General features: G+C 40.9%; 1 protein-coding gene and 1 long non-coding RNA gene across 3 annotated transcripts; both read right to left on the bottom strand.

Moving 5' to 3' along the window:
- Nucleotides 1–1,707: 1,707 nt before the first annotated feature.
- Nucleotides 1,708–5,053, bottom strand: LOC118206908. Its single transcript, XR_004761273.1, has 2 exons — nt 4,815–5,053; nt 1,708–2,167 (listed from the first exon to the last, which is right to left on the bottom strand). It is a non-coding gene; the product is annotated as an uncharacterized LOC118206908 (long non-coding RNA).
- Nucleotides 5,054–9,176: 4,123 nt separating this feature from the next.
- dmrt2a (doublesex and mab-3 related transcription factor 2a) lies at nt 9,177–13,126 on the bottom strand. 2 transcript variants are annotated; one of them, XM_035436179.1, is made up of 4 exons: nt 12,810–13,126; nt 12,096–12,513; nt 11,430–11,532; nt 9,177–10,497 (listed from the first exon to the last, which is right to left on the bottom strand). In XM_035436179.1, exons 2-4 carry the CDS (start codon nt 12,444–12,446, stop codon nt 9,425–9,427), a joined length of 1,527 nt encoding a protein of 508 aa, XP_035292070.1. In that variant the 5' UTR covers nt 12,447–12,513; nt 12,810–13,126; the 3' UTR covers nt 9,177–9,424. The 2 variants fall into 2 exon arrangements, with proteins under 2 accessions (XP_035292070.1, XP_035292068.1); XM_035436177.1 differs by having other exon boundaries at nt 12,096–12,504.
- Between the last annotated feature and the right edge of the window lie 215 nt (nt 13,127–13,341).

Here is a 13,341-nt window from a genome sequence, read left to right as displayed (position 1 = left end):
ACGTACATGTGGGCTACTTCAAGGAATGTCCATAAACGGGTAAAACAGCTTGATGAGCACCAAACAGAAACTTCCATAGGGGCTGCAAATGTATATTGAGTGAAAATAACGTCTAAAGGGCATATAATACCAAACAAATTCCATACAGTCCAAACACCCATTGTTATTAGAAAGCTAATATTCAGATACTAAACTGCTGTATGAACAAATGTATATGTACAAAAAATACAGGGCAAAGCCATTGCATCTCAAAAATCAGCAACGTCTGTGATCTGACTACAGTCGTGTTTGCATGAGACACAAAGGGAGATGTCGGTCATCAAAGCCATGACACGGCACATTTTGTCCTGCATGGCACCACTCCCTGAAATGAGACATGTAACCACTTATACCGATAAGATGCAAGCCTCTGCCTTATATTAACCCTTTAAGGTGTAAGATCACAAATACTTGATTAGAATCCTCTAAACTGAACATTCTAATACTGGTGTAAAAATAACTGCTCATAACTGAAGGCAATGGAGTTCTAGAACACTAATTTAGAATGTTGAAGAAAAAAAAAAACAGTCCAAAACACCAGGTCTTTAAAGGGCTGGGTAGTGATTTACATGACATACAGTACTTGTTACATATTTTCAGTTTCTTTTCACACAGAATTATGGATTTTGTCATCACTGAAATTGAGAAATTTTTTAAGGACCATTTACAAAAAACAAAATTAACAGTGGCATTAAAGCCTTGCTTAAAATTAAGAAAAATTGCCTTATGGATAAATTCAATAGAGCCCATAGGGGTTCTAAGAGGTACGTATAAAGAAGACAGGAATGCATTGCTAGTAGTCCTGTTTCTGTTTCTCTCATTGTCCAGTTTACAGAGACATAAGCATAAAGTTACTTGAACCGTGCCCACAGCCTGGGAGAGCCCAATAAAGGAGGCCGTCTTGGTTCTGATAATGTTATCTATGCTATGGTCGACCCAGTCTCAGGTAGCCCTGCGATGGGAGAGAGAAACTCACCATGAGAAACAACCCACCCAAGCAAGAAAACCACCTGGAGACCGAGAGCAACAAAAGTCCAAATTCTCTCTTCCTCACTGTCAGTTATGGTATGGATTAGTTTAGTGGTGTGTTTTATTTTTTTTCCCCTTCCTTCCAAGGCAGGTCTTAACACATTAAATCTTATCACATGTGAACTGACAGGTCATCGCACCTAAGCCTTTTTCTTCATACTGCAGCTTTCAGAAGATGAATTCGACACAGTGCACAAATCAAGATATTTATTGGTGAATGATACACCTCAAAAGATACAGAAACCCCAGAGGGCATTAAGATATTTTATACATCTGCTTGAGCTTGGAAGGGTCCTAAAAGCCGTTCGATTCATTACTGCATGCGATGGAAACAGCTTAATAAGGATCACTTTATCGTATGCCACTATGCGTCTTTATTTATCCAATCATTACCGAAGGGAAGAGCTTTCAGTAAATTTCGGCCAATCATAGACTAATGTATACAAAATATCATAAAGTATAGTAAAGTAAAGTGACATATGGGGAACATATGTTGTACACATATCTTTGTAAATAGGTTTTAAGGTGAACCATATTGGTACAATCCAAACAGATTGGATAATCCAAATATGTCCTTAACTGTGAGTTTGACTTCAAAGTGCATATCGGTTTTACCATTTCCAGTGCAAATACAATGTCTTTGATGAATCTGAGTTACCAAAAAGGTGCCAAGTTGTGATTTTGAAGGTAAAATAAAACAATTTTTGCTTTTGTTTATGAGTAAAAAATAATAAGTGACATAGATTCAATCCAGGCTACAACATCACAATTAGTGTATCATTTCAAAAGTAACAGACAGCAGAGCCTATTTTGGCATCCACCGCACGTGTACCTACATGAACATGTTGACGGTTGCCATTTAGCTAACTATGACACAGTAAATATGAATCCAAGGGCATTAAAAATACGGGCTGGAAATTTTGCACATGACAGCGTCACATCCTGACAGCAGCTACGCTTAAACACTGGCACTCCCACGTGCATTCAACATGGCGGGAGACAGCCCGCAGGTGTGCGGACCATCGACAGAACACAAAGTTCCTCAAACACACACTTGTTCCTGATGTCCCCAACCATAAATATGACACTCCAGGGAAACCTGAGAAGATAAGAAGTATAAACCAGTTTCTTCACATGACATTGTACAGGAAACAATCTTTGTTTATGAGGAAACACAAAGAATAGCACACGCAATGTTGACTAAACAAGGCTTAAAGTGTCACAGTAGCAACGGCCAAGTTTGGTTTCCACCAAGGTTAAAGCGTTGTGTCCATTGTGTTGTACTGTCTGGTCTTACTGCTTACCACTTAAATTCCATGCGCTAAAAAACCCACTTCCACCTAGTATCCTCCCTACATACCTGCCCAGAGACATGTCCTTAAGGTGTATTTTGGTTAAAGATCAGACGTAATGCAACATTAAATGACTATCAAGGAATTGCACCTGCAACAACATCCCGAGAGGCTAAATGTGAAATTTTGTGGACTTGTTTGTCCTGAGCCTGTCTTCCGGAACAACAGCGGGTGGCCTCTCAACAGGATCAAACCATTGTAATATGGTGCAGTGATGTCAGAGCAGTTCACTTTTAGTCCCACAAAATGACACAAAATCACACTGGTGGGTCTTCTTAACTAACTGAGCTTCCCCCATAACACATCACTCGGTATGGGGTGTATGGGGTCACTCTCCTAATTCACTCTGCTCTGACACCCGGCAATGCACGAGCCCCCAACATAAAAAGCACAACCTATGCTTACATTCCACCCCTACAAAGAGATGCAGTTTGCACACACTCACACACAATCACAATCACACACACACACACACACTCACACACCTACACACACCACACACACCGCACACCACACACACCGCACACACCGCACACACACACACACACCTACACACACCGCACACACACACACATACACACACACACACACACACACTCACGCGTGGCATGCAGTGGTTCTCGTGCTCAGTGGCTGACAGGCAAGCCCTATTCTCGCCTTCACCTGATCTGTCAAGGCGCTGTTTTGCCTGGTCACACAAGAGAGGGCGTCCTCTCCCCCCAACAGGTCAGGCACGAGAGAGCGGTGAAGGGGGGGGGACGGGGGGGGATCAGAGAGCCGCAAGCAGGGCAAGAGTCAAGTAGCCTCTCCAGGCCCACCCTTAACCCCAAGCCCAGGGTTTGCGGACACCGACGAGATCCCACCGGCGTGGAAGGGAGAGGCCCTTTGAAAAACCCGGCTCTGTTTTTCTTTCATTCCCCACAGCACAGTAGCTGATAACTCCTTTACTAGCACCGCTTCCCTGAGGGAGCCCTGGGCCGTGACCCCAAATCCTAGCAGCCTTGTTAAATCCAGGTAGGGTTACCCCGAATAGCCTCAATCACACACTGTAAATATGGCACGCGCGTTCCTGGGTTCTATTTTTTTTTTGATAAAAAAAATGAAACATGGGTAAATATCTAACGAAAGAAGCAAAAAAAAAATAAGACATCTCATTTGGTTATATAAATGTGGTTATATGATTTTTTCATTACATTACATTACATTCATTTAGCAGACGCTTTTATCCAAAGCGACGTACAAAAGTGCATTTTCATGATCGTAGACAACTGCTGAACACGGGTTCAGTAAGGTACAATTACTTATTTTGTAAAGCTATTTCTAGCCGAGAACAAAGAGCACTAACACTATTTTCACAATGTCCTCATGCAGAAACCTAAGACTCTTTATATTTATTGATCTAAATATACACATGCTGTTGAGATAAAGGGTATTTGAATACAGTTTTGCTGAGGGATGCAAATTTAGGAATCTAAGTGGATTAATGTAAATGGTCACAATGGGACAAGTCCTGTCAACTCTTAATGCGACAAAAGTGGGGCATTAGATTTCTGTAAATGCGCAAATTAACATGTTTTAGTTTTTTCTGTACACAAAATAACTATAATCATACAAGCTGTTACAATGGGGAATGGACATATGCATATGTTTCCATGTAATGATTTGAACAAGTGGAGTCTCCAAAAATAAAACAAACATGAGCTCCACTGAATCCATGTTACATGCTGTAATACATACAGAAACAGTTGTTCTGAATAATTAGGATACTTAACGAATACACTTTCAAAAGGTTATAATCATTCATTTACATTGTTCTTCTTCGGCAAACCATCCTTTAATGCAGGGGTGTCAAATGTTATCCAAAAAGGGCCGGTTTAGGATTTTTGTTTTAGCCCAGCACTAAGACACCTGATTGTACTTATCAAGGCCTTGAGTGAAGACCATGATTAGTTAAATACTTAAATCGGGTGTCGTAGCACTGGGCTAAAACAAAAACATGTATCCAAACTGGCCCTTTTCAAATAAGATTGGATGTCCCTGCCTTAAATAATAGAAGCCCGAAGGTACTGAAACTACAGTTGTTTGGTTTGGTACAATGTCCTTTAAGTAAAATAAGGCACATTATTTTGGGAACAGGTTGTCCTTTTACATAGAATTTACATGCTGCTTTGGAATAGCAAATGTAAATTCAAGCACCAGTGGCAACAGAAGATAGTTTTGCTCTCTGATAATAGTACCAATGTATCAAAGGGCAGAAGATGTCAGAAAAAACCTGTTTCAAAATACAATGAGGAAAAAATGTACTCTATATGTAGGAATATATGTTCCCCTCACAGTCAGGAAACCAAATACACTTTTAGAGTATCAACACAAGGTCAAATTTTAATCACTTACTTTTGTTTGTGAAGAGCTCTCTAGACTTCTGTTCTCTCAAAGTGTTTATGCAAATTTGCATAAACACTAAAAAATTTGCTTATGTACGTGCGTGACTCCAAAAAGTAAAATTCTGGTTACAAAGTCCACAACAAAAAGAACACATTGGTATAGAGCAGGGCTGCCCAACCCTGTTCCCGGAGATCAACCGTCCTATGGATTTTTACTCCAGCCCTAACAAAGCACATCTCATTCAACAGCTAGAGATCTCCATGACGGGCTAATTAGTAGAATCAGGTGTGCCAAACTAGGGTTGAAATTAAAGCCTACAGATTGGTAGATGGTGTATAAATAATGATTTTTTCTTTTAATTATTTAAACAAAAGAATGAACTATTCTAACCACCACATGATTTGACCAAGTAATGAAAAGATAAATGTCAAAAAATAGGGTTCATCAAAATGAGTGATGGTGTCTCAGAATATAATCAAGCCTTTGTTTTCATTGGCTTTACTCACAAATGGCGAATATATTTTCATATAGGCCTACCATCGCTGTTATTTACACGAATTTACACTTTTTTGACATTTATCTTTTTATTGCTTTCGTTCACACCCATACACCCGGACCGTTTGTTGAGATATTGCTTTCTGGAAAAAGAAAACGGATTAAAAATTTCTACATTTCTTGTTGCCAATTTTACTAAGAACACAAACAATGGATCTGGCCGCTTCTACCATGTTTGCAATACAATGGCAATGTGGCATGCTGGCTGGACCATTCCTACACCTGTGTGGACATACATATCGCAAAAAAACATACAGGTGCCGACGATATAAACTCGTCCTGACAGCGTTTTGCACGAGTGCAAAAAAGCTGTGGTTGGCAAAAAAATGGCGGTGAGAGCATAGCCAGATTTCGGCCCGGCTTAATGCCGATTTGCCTGTGCCCTTATCAGCGCAATCAGCCGTCAGCTCGGAAAACATGGTAATTAAGTGCCGCGCACTCGTCAAAAGAGCACAGCCTACACATTTCTTATTGTATTACCGGCTGCCTTTCAGGAATTTGCGTTACGTCTTCTTTAAACACCGAATCTGCTGGTGGGGAAGATAAACAAGACCGCATACCTGTGTAAAACGAATAGGGATCCTATCACTCTTGTTCACGCCCATTGCCTCCCAATTCTAAATACTGTATGTGCCATTTATTTTCTAAGTCAAAATAAGGCTGTGTTGGAGGCTTGTGTGCAGCAGGGTTCACATACAATTCAGCTTAATAGATTCTTAATGTGCAATGTATTGCAGCGTGTCATATACCTATGTGCTAAATTACTGGACCGGCAAAGTAAATAGAGATAGAACACCTGGAAGGGGACTGTGTGTGTGCGCGTGTGAGTGTGCGCGTGCGTGTGTGTCCGTGTCTGTGTGTGTGTCTGTGTGTGCGAAGAATTATGGAAAGGAATTATGGAAGTCATTCTTGTTATTTTGGCTCTGTACTTCAGCATATTTGAAATAAAACAATGAATAAGAAGAAGATAAAAAGATATGTTTAAAGAAAAGTGACAACACACCAGCTAGCTATAAAGTTTCTAAAACTCTTGGTTTAGAATAACATAATGGGTAGATGCACGACTCTTTTGGGAAGTTCTGGCATCTGTTGCACAAACAATAGTTCTCATTCAAATATCAGATATTTCAAAGAGGGTTAGGGTTAATTTGTTGCAACTAAATTTTGACACCACCAGAATTGTCTGGTAAAGCATTTAGGACACATAAGCAAAGTGGGAAATATTATCCTGAGAAACAGAGAAATGAAACTGTAATTTTGAACTTGCAATATCATATGCACTCTCAGGTCCACTGACAAATGGGTGATTTTGTCTAGATTTTCCTATAAAACACTTTCCAATTTTTAAAATAGTGAGTCACATGAGTCACCAAACCGGTTTTTCATTTGCCAATTTGACTATGATGCCATATAAGGAACCATAAATGCAGGTTTTTGTCTTTGCCTGTGGGAATTATAAAATGACAGTTATTCATCAAATATCACATCTGTACCCACGGCAACTCAGTGTGTATAACTTCATTTAACGTCGACAATCATATAATTATGTTGTACTGTGCAGTAGGCTACACCAATGAAACTACCTTGGGTAGAATCCCCAGGTACAGTCCCTAATTAAATTCAATCACCCACGCCAGCCCTTCTTTGATAAGATTGGAGACCCCTGGTTTAACCTAATATTACAGGCAATATCTCTGCTTTCAACAAAAGCAACCAGCCTGTCCTTAAGACTGCGTGGGAAACATTACAATCAGTGGAATTGTCATACGAGACAGGTAAGTAGAGACAGATAAGCATGATTGATATGCAAGTTAGCACTTTGCAAACATGCTGAATTTGACACTTTGGGAATAGATCGAATCTGTACTGAGAGCATCAGCAGATTTCTATCGCAAGCTGTTTGCAGCGCAGCAATTATTTTCACTGAAATTTATTCAAATCAATATCTTCCCACCAACACACTCTATAAATAAATATGAGGGAGATAAAGCACATACGACACCTCCGATGACACAAAATCCATTTCGTGCGGATTGCTATTGTAAGATTTGACAGCAGAGCACTTTTTCAAAGAAAGGGATGTTGCGTCTAGTTAAAAGCTATGATAACCTACAGAGACGGCTGAATTCGTAAAGCCACGATTGCACAATGATGTTGGAAGGTTCGTGGTCTTCTGCTAAAGAAAGCAGGAGGAACAGGTCAAGCTATTCTAGTACAGGTTCGGTGCAATAATAGGTTTTTGGCTCGTTGGTCCCTCCCTCTTGGGCCTTCAATAACAGTGTTGAAGGCGCTTTTGTTTGAAACTGGGTTTAATACGCGCTCACGCAGGAAAAAATGAGGAGAGAACTATGTCCCACCTTTTTTCAAGCCAATATTCGAGAAGGCGCAATATTCTCCCAACTGAGTCATCCACCCTTCAATAAAATCTGCTCGCATTTGCAGTCAGATCCAGCCGAAGACACATGACATCATTCGTAATCTGATTCTGTTCACCACGACGCTTTTAAACAGTTACAAGTCCATTCCCTTTATGCGTTACGTGTCATATCTAAAATAACTTGACCGTCTGTAATTGAACCAGGAAAATTTGCAACGAACGATAAAGATGCAGATCCATCCCTCAATATGAGGACGCCCATGCCAAACACAAGACATTCATTTGATATTCCAAATTGGATGTAGCCTACATACCTCGTCTTTCCGATTGCATGTCTTGCTTTATGCCCACGGATCACTGTTCTTATTAATCTGAAACCTATGTTTTGCTCTGCCTTTCACCATGTGTCTTCAGACTCTTCTCTGTCAGTCTGTAGCTCTATTGAATCAATAGAAATACTTTTAAAATGTAGCTATATACTATACACAATGTATGACCTTATCGTATTTCCACGCTGACAATTGCATCACATCTGTAATGCAAGTACAGATAGATCAAGTGATGAACACTTGATCTATCTTCCTTATTATTTTTTCAAGAATGTGTTTTATATGGGAAAGTTAGTTTAGCTTTCCGTTCCAGTGAATAGGCCTTATTCATCTGAAAATAAAAAAATGACCAAATCCTTTCGGACGCACAAAGCCTTAGAAATTTTGTTAATGTAGATCTTGTCGTATATACTGGTTCGGAGTTTGTAATCTTCTTAGCGTCGGTCATTTTCTTTCGCTACATGTGTGAAAATTGAATGGGTAGACCTGGGTTTTTCTAAGCACAATAAGGGCCGTAGGAATAGCAGGTTGCGTTTGCGCAGCCTAGTTGACATATTTCTCGGAAAGGATAATTTTTTCAGCAATTAGTCTACTGTAAATATGTCCAGTTTATTGTATTTATAACCCAAATGCCTAAACGTTGACATTCAATTTAGAATTAAATTACATTTTTATGGAAATAACTTCCTATTTCATTTGCTTGAATGCACGGAGATATGACAAGATCCTTCCAGTTTAGTTTTTTTTTCAGAGAAGATGTACAGAGTCTAACAAAACTCGATTTAAAACTCGTGAGAAGCCCGATAAAGAGTAAGGTTTTCATTGACCTGAAGTCCCAGTGGGATACCAACAGTGACTGTTATTAAGAACAAACCAGGGATGTTCAACTTGGCTCCATTACATATTAGATCATTTGCTTTGGTTCTGTCATGTACTTGCTGTTGTGTTTTTTGTCCAGTTCAAAACCGATTTTCTTTTAAATGATATTATTAGCACTTGTCCTTTTATAAGAAAGATGTCTTAACCAGCATGTTTTGATCATGCAAAAAAAAAAAAATAGATATATATATATGTAGTTTTTTTTAATATACAAAATTGTTTATTGACAGTACAGTTGTATTGTCGTACTAACAAATCACAAGTTAAAGCGACATCATTTACAGCAATACATTTAAATATATTTCATATGATACTGATGTACAACATGCTTATATTTACAGCTAAATATATACACTGCAAAATTGTGAACAGCAATTAAAATAATCACATTTTAACATTCAAACATTGAGGATGCAAGATTCTACAGATAATCAAACGGAGGAGAAGAGAGAGCATCTGCCGACTTCCTGCTCCGTTTGTTACTGTGATGCGCGAGTCATGGAGGGAGAGGGCCTCTTCAGTATGGACTCGACAGAAAAAGACAACGTCTCGCCGGATGCCACTTTGGTGGCGGCTTGCTTGGACGTAAAATCTTTTGAGTATCTGTCCAGGCTTTTGAAGCTGTGGAGGTCCTTGGCGGCTCCCTCCCTGTATTTCCTCGCGGCCTCCTCGAAGAGCTCCTTGCAGCTGGGGCCCTTCGGCTCGGCCCCCGACTTCTCGCTGAGGGTCTGCTGGATGAGGCTGTGGAAGGAGTTGAGCTTCATGGAGAGGGCCTGCTTGGCGCTGTCTTTGCTCAGCCTGCTCAGCACGTGCTCCTGACTGAGGGGCAGGGGCGGCGTGCCGGGGAAGGCCTGCCCGAAGCCCCGCTTCGGCGGGGAGAAGGCCGACCGCTCCCGGGGGCCTTGCAAGAGCACCCCCTGCTGCGGCTCCGCCTGGACCCGCTGGAGGTCGCCGGGCTCCAGGGCCGCCCGCGAGCCTTCCAGCTTGGCCACCGCTGCAGCGTCCTGCTCGGGCGAGTGGCTCTCGGAGGCGGGCATCATTTTGGGGTCCCACACCGCGCCCGGCTTCATGTTCTGGACCGCCGTGGCGTTGAGGAGGCACTGCTGGTACAGCAGGGCGTCGCCGATGTTGCTCCCCCGGGGCCAGACCACGAAGCGGGGCGGGACGGGGTACTGACGGTAGGTGGTGGCCACGCTCACGTTGGAGGAGATGAGCTCCACGTTTCCACCGCCCGCGTACTGCATGGACAGGTCCAAGCAGTTGGGGAGGAAGTTGCAGTGGTCCTTGGGCGGGGGCTCCACCTGCGAGGAGGAGTACGCCGTCTTGTAGGAGTTGTACTCGGCCGCGTGGACCATGCTGTTGGGGAAGAAGAGGGAGGCCGCGGAGGCCTGACTGGACTCCAGCATCTCCCTCTCCTTGTACTCTCTCTCCAGCATGATGCTCTCCAGCTCCTTGTCGGCGAAAGCCCTCCTCTTCCTCATCCGATCACTCAGAGGGGGAGGTAGAGAAGAGTTTCCCCCCATAAACGGGTCTGTCTGAACTGGACGGTATCCTTCATGAAGAATGAAAGCAGCGTTAGATATATGTGTACTTTCCCCACTTTCAACTGATTTAATGTACAGGAGGATCATTTATTAGGTAGAGACAATGAATTATCAATGGTAACATATAAAGTCAAAGTAACTGAAATAGTTCAAAAAATCACAAATTGGTCTCATTACTTTTTCGAGTCACAGAACATAATGATGACCCTTTCAGTTAAGGGAGTTAAATTCCATTGGATTTTTGTTGTGTACTAGATTTACTTAGTTACCTTTTTTATTATTATTTAATTAAGAGCTTATTCCACTATTAAACATTATACAGCAGTGATCCTACCAAGCTTCAGTAACTTTGATTACAACTTAAACTTGGAAAATTATATGACAGAAAATTCAAATGTATTTAATCTTTTATTTTAATTTTGCAGTGAATGTTATAAATTATACATGTTCTAAATCTATCATTAGGCAGCTTAACTTAATATTACTTACTTTTTTATCAATTTATACCATTGAATTTTCAGCTAATGATGCGGGTTAAGGATCTTTCCCATCAGTACGGACAACGCTGTCTTCCGCAGAACTAATACCGGAACCTTTTGGTAGCCTTTTTCAGAACTCTCTACTGCTCCCCCAAATGCTGAGACAAACTCATAAAAAGCTTTCGCTAACTAGTTCAACTTGATAATAATGTCCGCTTACTGCAGTTAAAATGTCCCAAGTAGAACCGTTTGCGGTGACGCGCTTGTTAGGGAAAGGAACAGATATCCGAGCACAGCTAAGAAGAAGAGGAAAGAGGAAAGATCAGAAGAAACAGGAAAGATAGGGCAAGGGAGATTAAAAAGATAGACAACTTTTTTTTTTTAATATAAAACGGTATCTGTGAACACAAGCTTTTTCTAACAAAACAAAAATGTACAGGGGCTATTTGCCTCGGGCCTACCTTCAAGAATACTTTTTGCCAGCATGGTTGAGGGTCTGAGATGCCTTTGGTAGATGGTTCTCCGCTCTGCTGGAATCTGCTTCCCCGAAATGCCTTTCTTATCCTAAAATAATAACAAAATTATTGTTTGGCGCACATATAATAGGAGCGTTTACGTCAGTAACGACATGTCGACCGCAATGTGTTGACAGCATAAGCGAATGCAACTGATTAAAACAAATTTACTAGGTATAGATTACATTTTTATCACTAAATTATCTGCGTGTATATTGCATTTAATTAGCAATGCTGATGTAGCCTACTAAGTAAACCAAAACAACAACACCATAGTAAATGCCACACCACTGCTTACAGTTGAATCAAAAATAATAAGTCATGAGCCTAAGTTTTTGAATGTTAGCAGATAATAGTCTCGTGTATGTAATTATGTATGACTTGCGTCTAACGCAATAAAACGGTTTAATTTACAGTATTATTCTAATGCGTAATAGTCAGAAATACTTGAGCAACACATTAAAATCAAATGTCTACATAGGATACTTGCCAAATATATCTGCCTAATCAGTTGATCATTGGAAACGTAACTACCTTAACCTTCCTGTCAGAATATTTAAATGCGTAAGACACTGCGCTTATTGACCGGTTGACAGAACACCCGACACTTACCTCTGTAGCTTGCTGTCTTCTCAATGCCACCTGCGCTGCCATAACTCTCTGCCGCTCCACCACCAGCAGACAATTCGCGCACTGGCAGTCTCGCCACCTGCAGAATCGCTTGTGCCCCTTCAGGCAGGAGACAACTCCGTGGTTTCTGCAGCGGGCACACTTCGGGGTTCGGCTAAGTTTTCTTTGGTCTCCGGAACCAAGGGTTATCTGGCCTGCTTTGTCATCGTCCCTGCTTCCTGGGTCATCCTCTTCTACCCCGGACAACGGGGTTCTGAAATCTCCCTGGTCGTCGCTCTCCGTTTCAAGGCTCTCCACGTCTATTTCAAGCTCAGGGACGACCAGATCCGTCATGTTTCCCCAGGTCTTCTTGGAATTCAGATTTCAGGGCAGGAAAAATATTTACTGGCACCTAGATCACCTAGATCAACAACGAAAAAAAGAACAAGTGTTAGTGGATTTACATTAAAAGTCTTGAAATACTGAGCAATATTTCAAAATTCTCAAAAAAAAATTGAACGTGATTGAAGTCCCTTTTCATTCCATTCATGAAGAATACAGTATTTGAATGATAGCTTGTTTTAAAAGTCCTTATAATATAAACCTAATGAGATGCGCTGTAATCTATTTTTTCTTCATATATTTTCTCATTTTACTTATTGTAGGTAAATAAACCTTGTTCCAAAATTAATCGCTCGCTGATAGCCTAAAACTTACCAAATTATGTGCAGTGACCGCTGGCCAACTAGTGGGAAAATCCAGTATGCTTCTCTGTTTTTTAAGAAGAACGGGATGTATTTAATCCCTCTTGCACTCCTTGTTTGGACTTGTTCAACTGTAGTCATTAAGTGCAGTGCTGACACATAAACATTCATCTATCATTAATGTCCGTTTTCTGATGTCACTTCACAGTCTTCTGAGGTTTTCACAAGAAGTGGGTTGTAAGTACCTCCTCTATGGAGAGCATGAACGCACACTGTTTGCCTTCTGATTGGTGCGTTTTCAACGCCATCTCCTCATTGGTTGTTAAGGAATTGCCTCCAGCCTCTATAGATCGGGGAACAGGTTCAAATAGATTGAAAGGGGAAATTAATGAAAACTGACAAATTATCATTGACCCTTTAGGAAATGTATCGACAATACGGTTTATTTGCTAACGTTGATATGACGTTCATCGCCAACATATTAACACAGCTTATTTCGTGAAGCTGAACAAAACACTCTACAAACACTTCGTTCAATTTTTTAG

This window comes from Anguilla anguilla, chromosome 10 (genome assembly GCF_013347855.1).
Source record: "Anguilla anguilla isolate fAngAng1 chromosome 10, fAngAng1.pri, whole genome shotgun sequence".
Lineage (NCBI taxonomy): Eukaryota > Metazoa > Chordata > Actinopteri > Anguilliformes > Anguillidae > Anguilla > Anguilla anguilla.
Note: the sequence above shows the minus strand (reverse complement) of the source record. Positions and strands in the feature narration are given on the sequence as shown.

Excerpts from the sequence above, each read along its gene's own strand:
- dmrt2a (XM_035436179.1), bottom strand. The coding sequence starts at position 12,446 with ATGACGGATCTGGTCGTCCCTGAGCTTGAAATAGACGTGGAGAGCCTT. Across the intron at positions 11,533-12,095 it reads GAAGACAGCAAGCTACAGAG|GATAAGAAAGGCATTTCGGG; the intron begins GTAAGTGTCGGG and ends TTATTATTTTAG. Across the intron at positions 10,498-11,429 it reads GGCAAAAAGTATTCTTGAAG|GATACCGTCCAGTTCAGACA; the intron begins GTAGGCCCGAGG and ends TTCTTCATGAAG.